This window comes from Symsagittifera roscoffensis, chromosome 2, assembly GCF_963678635.1.
Source record: "Symsagittifera roscoffensis chromosome 2, txSymRosc1.1, whole genome shotgun sequence".
In the NCBI taxonomy this organism is placed as follows: domain Eukaryota; kingdom Metazoa; phylum Xenacoelomorpha; order Acoela; family Convolutidae; genus Symsagittifera; species Symsagittifera roscoffensis.
The window spans coordinates 7691082-7700077 of record NC_087063.1 but is presented as its reverse complement, the minus strand read 5'-3'; the positions used below and the strand labels follow the sequence as shown (position 1 = coordinate 7700077).

At 33.6% G+C, this 8996-nt stretch overlaps 1 protein-coding gene across 1 annotated transcript; it reads left to right on the top strand.

Moving 5' to 3' along the window:
• Positions 1 to 128: 128 nt before the first annotated feature.
• LOC134840291 (glutamate receptor ionotropic, kainate 1-like) lies at positions 129 to 4847 on the top strand (the record flags this gene model as incomplete). The annotated part of the gene is given in 5 exon segments (XM_063856044.1): positions 129 to 327; positions 901 to 1033; positions 2915 to 3029; positions 3392 to 3509; positions 4316 to 4847. Coding segments are annotated over 5 exon segments (1039 nt in total), but the record flags the coding sequence as incomplete, so codon positions are not given.
• Positions 4848 to 8996: the final 4149 nt, after the last annotated feature.

Here is an 8996-nt window from a genome sequence, read left to right as displayed (position 1 = left end):
CCTGTTTTTTCAAAAATAAAAAAAAAGGGTCGTCAAACTTTTCGAAAATTTTTTGAAAATCCGCACCCCCCCTCGAGAAAAACCTATATCTGCCCCTGATTGGTGATAAATTGTCTGAAATTATTTAGGTCCATAGCTGGCCGAGTGGTCGCTGGCTCCTGGTGGTTTTTCACCCTCTTCATAGTGTCCGCCTACACAGCCAATCTGGCCGCTTTCCTCACCTTCGAGCGCCTCGAGAGTCCCATCAACTCAGTGGCTGATCTGGCTCAGCAGTCCAAGATCAAGTACGGATGTGTCAAAGACGGAACCACTATGAACTTCTTCAAGGTACAGAAAAAGGACAATTTCTCTAAAAAAACAATAAAAAAACAATAAAAAACAACTTGTATATGTTATTTTTTCTTTATAAAATGCGTAATTAAAAAAAAACAATTTCTAGAGGATATTATTTTTTCTATATAAATTTAGTAATTTTTCATTTCAGCAAGAGAACGCAAATTATGAAAAACTATGAGAGTCAAGAAAAAGTGAAAAAAAATTACAAAAACTTCTGCTTTGAAAAATAGTATATCGAACCATAGTATATCAGAATTACAGCTCAGGTTAACAAAAAGAAAAGTTTCAAATCCTGTTTTGGAAACCAAAAATCTAACTTTTTAATTACACATGTGCATTGAACTTTGAAAATCATTTTGAATTATCTACAAAAGAGGCAAACATTAAACATATAAATATATATTTTTTAAATCGTTAACTCTTCAAGTAGAAATTAACCTAATTGGTTGTGCATATATTTACAAAATTTGTGCATGTATTTTGTGCATGAAAACTTATGTGCTTATATTTAATGTCGCTGAAATTAAAAGTAACAAGGATATCTTTGTCTTTTGTGTTGTGCAGACGTCTCCGATTCCGATGTTCCAACGTATGCACGCCTTCATGTCTTCAATCTCCCCCTCGCCCTACACCAGTAGCAACCAGGAGGGCATCCGCAGAGTCCGTGAGAGTGGGGGAGCGTATGCATTTCTCCTGGGTGAGAAGAGGGTTTTCAATGAACACAAAACTCAATTATTGGGATACCTGTAAAAAAAATAGAAAAAAAACAACGATAGCTGGTTGCTGTGCAAGTACTTGTTTTTTCCGACCAATTTCTCATAAAAAAAAAACAACAAAAAACAACAAAACTTTTTTTTTTATTTCTTACTACGTGGTGTGATAAATTGATATGAACGAAAGCGTAGAACCTCAGAAAATTTGCATTCATAGTAAATTAGCCAAGTTGAAAAAACTTTCAAACGAAAACAAAAAAAAATCCTGAAAAGTTTTCCTATAAATTTTTTTTGCAGAATTTTTTTGAATTTATGAATTTTTTTGAATTTTTTTTTGAATTTCACAAATTTTCATAACCAATTATATTACACTGAAACTAAATTTTCAAGGCTTGAAAAAAAGTGTCACGTCTTATCCTTCTGTAATAGGTTTAGTTGCAACTAAAACTCAATTTTTTTTTCGAAACACAAATTTTTAGAACAACCGAACAACTTTTTTTGAAAGCTATTTTGTCGTTCAAAACAAGACTGGAAAGAATTTAATATGAAATTAGACTTAACCCATCTGATAAATTTTGGCGTTACCTGATTTTGCGTGGCAAATGGAAATAGAAAAAAAGTAAAACACTTCCAACTACAAAGTTCCTCCCCATTTTCATTGGTCGGAACAACAAAATACGAGCAAAAAAAAATTGGAATTATTAGTCACACAAATCAAAGAATTTTCTGCGCTTTTAAAACAAATTTAGAGCAGTTTTCATTCATAGTAAAATATTCATAGTAGTTTTCATTCTGTTTTACGAAAAATTTAAAGTGGTTTTTTCAAGATTGTAGTTTAGAATGGATTTCAAAAGACTTTGAGGAAAAAAAATAAAGAAAATTAAGAAAAAAGACATCAGTATATCCTTGGTAACCGATATGTTTTAAATCTACATTTTTCGCAACACTGAAAAGTGTGTTATAGGATAAATTTACGTTTTTATTCAATTCAGTATCAATAAAAACTGTACGAAAAACTTTTTCAGACTCTTTTTTAGATTAATAACGTAGTGAAGGCTCTTATATAGGTTTGCTATTTAAAAAAAAAATTCATGAAAAAAATCTTAAAGTTTGTTCACACTGAATTCAGAATTTTTGCGGTTTGACTTTTTATTTTTTTTTAGTTCAGTCTATTTCCTTTGTTGGAAGCAAAGCAAACTCAACTATCGAACAGCAAAAAGGTAAAGGTCGCAAAAATGTGATGTACTTCTAGTTTCGAAATAGCAACATAATTATCAGACTTCCCAGCTTAATGAAAATTTTACCTATTGATCCAGTTTTCTCAAATTGAATTAATTTTTGTCGAAATTAATTGTGATGAACTTCTAACGTGATCGACTTATAACTTGGAAAATGGATTTTACAGTTCAGATTTCCCAGCTGAATTGAAATTTCATTGATCCAGTTTTCTCAACTTGGATTATTTTCATCAAAAAGCATCATTATAAATTGTTTTTGAAATTCAAGAAGCTTTAATGATATATTTGTTTTTTTAGCATTCAAAAACTGAAGTTTTTCAATAAACAAGGAAGTGCTTTTTCTGTTTCCTTGTGTTCATTACTATTTTGCAGCTGTAGGTTGGCTATGTTTATCTGTTGATTTCGAAAGTTTTTGAGTAGAAAAAACTGATCTGAAACAGGTTGAATTTAAGATCAAAAATCAGTTAATACCTAAACAACTGACTAGTTCTTTTTTGTCTTGTCTGCAGACAGTGCAATGAACAAGTTTTCTTTTCCTCGTTCTGTGTTCAAAATGTTATATTCGCGAACAGCTAAACAAATTTTACCTTGTCTTGTTTTTGTCATTCTTTTTTGTGTTGTCTGTAGAGAGTGCAATGAACGAGTACACAGCACAGCAGCCCCCCTGTGATACTATGATTGTGGGCAATAATCTAGACACTAAAGGGTACGGAATAGCACTCACCAAAAACTCACTATGGACGTAAGTAGTCACATTAGTCTTTCAGTTTTCTTTTTCTCGTTTTGTGTTCAAAATGTTATATTCGCAAACAGCAATAACTCCGCTAACCAGTAATCAATTTTGACAAATATTTAGCAAGTATTATGAAGATGAGAAAGGAGAAAATAGGGATTAGAGACCGAACTTCTGGCGGGCTTCATTTCTCTTGCATTTGATCCTCTCACATTTTTTTTTATAGTTTAAAGTAGGACTAACAATGCATTTGGATACTTGAAGCTCCGAAACTGATTTGGCTGCCTCAAATGGGCCGAACAACTTTTCGAATATCATTAAACGCAAAGCATGATTCGGAAAAACTTGAAAAATCCTGACTTTTGTTTCAGGCACAACTTCACGGTGGAGATTCTGAGTCTGACTGAGGGGGGAGTGTTGCAGGAGCTGAAGAACAAGTGGTGGATCCACAGGGGTCAATGTCCCCCCTCGTCCGAAGCTGCGGGCCGGGTACGGGACCCGTGCCGAAGTTTATTTGATAACCATGAATATTTACAATGCTTTTGCAGCATTCTGTTACTCCGATTAAGTTTCATGACACAATAAATAGTAATAATAATATGTATATTCGAACATTTATTCTACTCTTGTTCATTATTTCATCATGACAACAATTTAGACTAACAGATTGTTCCACCGCCATAAACAGTAGCAGGAAGAAGAGGAGGGATGAATGCGTCGTTCTCTACACTGAAAAAAATCGCAACTGGAGCGACTTCTATAGGAACCTAAACAGGCGCTGATCTAGGAATTTCTCGAAGGGGGGGATTTTCAAAAAAATTTTGAAAATTTTGTCGAATTTTTTTGTAGGTCGACCAAATTGATTTTCTGAGCTTTCCCAAACCACTATACAGACCCAAAAAGGGCGTTTTTAGGCATTTTTAGGCACTTTTTGGAAAGTTTCGACCAAAAAGTCGCGTTATCCCTCAAAATTAGTATAGATTGGCGCTGAAGGCGCCTTTAGAAAAATTTTAAGGCTAGTCAGCCAAAAATGGATATCTCAAAATTGGGGACCCTTTGGGTCGGCAGGGGGACAAATTCCTGGGGGGGAGCGTAAAAAACCCCCTCCCCCCTAAATCCTCTACTGAACCTACACACGATTCCATCTAAAAGTTTTCTGTGGTACCTTTAAATACGTGGTAAAGTTTTGACCTATAACATAGTTGTTTCCGGCTTTGTTATGTGTAAGACACAAAACACCTTGTATAATTGGCGTTTTCTCTACTGAAAAAATATTGACAAATGTTTCATTTTAGAACGGCAAAGAAGGTCTCGGGTTCCAGCAAGTAGCAGGAATATTCTACATTCTATTCAGTGGACTATGTATTGCAATATTCATAATGGCCATTGAATCTTGCTTCTACCACTGCGCCAAAACCTACAAAACCAAAGGTCACAGAAGTTCATCTGGGGTCAGAAACAACCCTGAACGGTTCGGAGACTTCGACCGATACAAATGCATGGGGATAATTTCGACTGAAAATTACCCAAGAGGAGCTACGGGTTATAGACCCGTTTACACCTCCCAACCCCACGTGATTGAAGATCACGTGATGCTGGGTTATAAAAGTGTGGAGATCGCGGGTCCAAAAGGTCAGCCGGTCAGCATGACCTTGCAACCTCTGAGTGACCCAGCAAGGGTCAATGACCCAAACGGGATCAAACGACGGGTCCAACAAGGACATAAAATGAATCAAACTTCGTTCGACTCAAATACCATCTCTGTTTAGTGTTATTAAGAGTCGATGAACGCAGTGAAGACTTTAATACAAGTCTTGATGATTTTCTTTCAGGAAAACTCTTAAAATTTGTTCACACACAAATTTGATTTTTCGCGGTTTGACATTTGATTTCTTTTTAATTTCAGTTCATTTCCTTTATTTGAGGGAAGGCGAACAGCAAAAGTGTAAAAATTACGAAAAAAAACGTGATCGAATTCTGGTTTCGAATGTGAGTTTTAAATTTATGATTTTCAGCGAATAAAAAATTTCCATTTTCGGTCCAGTTTCCTCAAATTAGGTTAATTTTAATCAAAAAAGAGCCAATCAAAAATCTTCTGTAAAATTCAAAGATTTTAAGGGAATAACTTTTTTTTCCCTGCAATTCGAAAAATATCTCGTCAATATTTTTTGTTTCCTTTAATTTTTTTCCGTTCATTGACTCTTTTCTAACTGTCTGTTGGCGATTTTTATATAAAGGTTTGAACTCATTGCAATAATTTCGAAATACAATAATACGTAGATTGCAGAATACATCTTCAAATAGAAGTTTTTCATTGATAATAAACTTGAGAAAAAGAAGCGTTTGTTGTGTGGCTAATTATTAAAGTCTCAGCTCACGAGTATCTCATATAGCTTATTTAGACATAAATAAAGCGGTTACATGTCATTTTGCCCCTCTCCATGAAATGTGAGATAGTATGAAGTATTAAGGGAAAGGGGAGACAAGTAGAAAAAAGACAAGAAGAATAGAAAACGATAAAACTTTTAGCTGGAGCCAACTGCAAACCACAATTTAGAGATTGCAACGTTCAAATTTTTAATATTTTGTTCCAAGACTGGAAAAAATTCCAGGTTCTCACTCATAAAAATCTATTACAACCCCTTGTTATCTCTTATAAACCATTATAAATCATTTTAATCCATTAAAACCGATTTTAATGGGTTAAATTGATTTCTACTTCTTTGTTTTATCATTGATCATTAATCCATTATAATCAAATAATTTAGGATTTAATGAAGACAAATAATGAAAACCTAATATAATCAATTAATATCCATGGAACGTCATTGCCTGTAATGAACACTGATTAAAGAAAATTCACCCCGCCTATTTCGAACATATAGTTTTTCTCAGTCAAATAATTTACGAAAACACTCCTCTTGGTTCTTGAAAAAAATTTTAACTATAAGGAACAAGCGACAAACAAAAGAACTCTAGTAGAAATTAGCTTATGACAGCTAGAGTAATGTCTCAAAAAATTTTAAATGGAGCTTGTCAATTGAAAAATATTTTGTTCTAACTTTTTTGAGAAATTTTTTTTTAATGCTTGAGTTTTTTTTAGTTCTGTTTTGGCTTTTTTCAATTGAACAAGGAAACCTTTTTTGTACCAACTAATTTAGACTTTCATGTTGTCCAGAGGCCAAATATACAAATAAATAATCAATTGTCGTTCTTTTGTCACTTGGATTTTGCTTATTTGGCGAATTCAGGACCATTGTGTTCTTGTAACCCGTGTAGTCAGCGAATCAATTCGTTTCATATTGAATTGAAGTCAACCATTGAGTTGGCCTTTCGCAATATTGCGAGTCAATAAAATTAATCTCTTGTAGTTCACGGAGCGTGTAGTTTACTAAAGAAACAACTAACATAAGAAACACATAAAGAAAATTTTTGCTATTTGATAACTTTGACAACCAAGTCGTTTTAAGTGCCCTTAAAATTGAGTTGGAACTACTAGGGAAACTTTTTTCTATGCTATCGAGTTTCAATGCCTCCGCTACTGATGTATCAACCGGCACTGGAGTAGAAAACGGCTTGCAAAACATGTTTAACGAATGTGTTTTCAAGCACAGGTAATTTCTGACCGCAACAAACTTTGAAATCTTGCTGGCATTTTTATATTTTGACCTCTACGATGACGAAATTGAAGCAAAAATCAAGACCATGATGCTACCAATGATAGCTACAATTTCTGCCTATTACGCCTACAAGGATTAGGACTTGTAGCTTACTGGTCTAGAGTTATACGTATTTCACCAAAAAAAGTTAAAAAGTCACATTTTTGAAAATTCACACATCAAAAATTTCACAGAAAACACTAACTGAAACAAGTTGCGAGAAAAATGACACACCGATATTTTTTCTACGGCACCCATGAAACTTAAATTTAAAAAAAGGTTTCAGTGGTCAAGCATGGTGTTGGTCACGTTCACAAATGAGGTTTTCAGGTGTTTTTTGAAATCAGGTGTTTTTTGATTTTAACTGATTTAGCTCCAACTGTGTTGAACAAACATGCTGACTTCTAACTGCACGGACAGCAGAGCATCAAAAGATTGATTCTTCGGTAGGAAAGCATATCGCAGAGTGCTCTGAACAATCTAAAAGATTTAAATAACTTTTGTCAGTGTTGAAAACTTTTGATGTGTGATTTTGGGTCTAATAAAAGCTTTTCAAATGCTTTGGATTGTTTAGAGCAATCTGCGATTTGCTGTACTGCCAAAGAATCATTCTACTGATGCTGTGCTGTCCGTGTGGTTAGATGTCAGCACGTTTGCCCAACATAGGTGGAACTAAACCCACTAAAATCGATTTCAAAAAACTTCAGAAAACATCATTTGTGAACGTAACCAACACCATGCTTGACGACTGATTTTTTCTCTTTTTCTAATATAAGTTTCACCGGTGCTGTAGAAAAAACATCGGTTTGTCAATTTTCTTGCAACTTGTTTCAGTTAGTGTTTTCTGTGAAACTTTTGAAGTTCCATTTACGATCTCAACCAAAAATTTGTTTACAGTTCTTGTTAAGCAGGGTTCTGGGTAATGATTCTTCAAGTTTCCTCGTTAGTAATTAAGGCTTCGTCAAACTTTTTTTAAGCTGAACATGTGCGCAACTATGGAAGCTCAAAACGATTCTAGTCTTCACTGATTTTTATCACCAGTTGCAAGTGATATCCCGTTGTTGATTTTGTACAGGGTTTGTGTCCAAAAAAGTATTTCAACCAAAATCGGTAGTTTTTTCTGGGTAATTTTCTAGTTCTGTTGCAACGAGTTTACACTAGTTTTAAGTGAAACAATTGGATTATTTATTTCAGTATTTTTTTGCAGTTTACTTACTTTTCGAGCAAATTCTTTCATTACTACAACGCAAAACTTCAGGTGCATTACGGCAGAAATCTCACTATCATACTATATTAACCAACCTTTTGGTACTGGTGGTCAATTATATTTGGAGTGATTCAAGTCAAAACTTGACGTTTTCAGAGTTGATAGATTGGATCATTTGCAATCGGTCCGAGTTAGTAAATTTTTTTGGTAAACTTTGAATATAATAGTCTTTGAAACAAGGCATTTTGGAAAAAAAAATGGTTTTTCTATTTTATTTGACAATATCGAAGAATATTTGACTTGGCTTTTTGTTTTCAAAAATTCGATATTTAAAACATTTTTCCAAATTTTCCAAGATTTGAGTTGAATTACTTGAGATTTAGGATTTATTGCTGAGTTTTGAATTGTTTCTCGTATCAAAAAAACAATTTGGCATAAGCTGACATCTCTTAATTTTCGAAATTTTTCATCAAGGTTAAATTATGAAAAAATCAATTAAAAACCTACTGTTTTCTAGCTTTGACCTCTGTGTTATTAAATATTATAATTATTTGAAAACAAATTAATATATTTATCTAATATTTCCAAATTAAAAGTTTTTTTGATTTCCGAAATTTTTTTGGTCTACAATCATTCTGATAACTTCTGATTACGAACTTCTAATTATTACTTACACTCTAACTCTGCACTTTTCAGCGGATGAGTTCTTCTGATTGACTTTTTAAACAAGTCTAACCATAAATATATCTAGCCAAAAATTAACATTTGAGGAGTTTGACAAACATAAAAAAATGCTCTATTTAAAAATTATGCTGTTCTTTACGACCAGAAAGAGAACTATAGAATGATTATCACCATCATTAATCAAAAAGAGGGAAGTGCGAGTGGAACTTAAGGACAGATTCAGGAATCAAGCTCCCAAAACGTCAGTACCAGGACCCCAGTTATACGTGAGTTTAAAATCTAAGATCCTCAAATTTTTGATGCCTATATTTTTATTTCATTAAATCTAGGGAAGTCTGGGAACTTTTTGTGGGCAAAAGTGGACGCAGATTCAATTTTTTTATTCTGTGAACCCCCTTTTTTTAAGGACCATTTCGAGCTATTTCC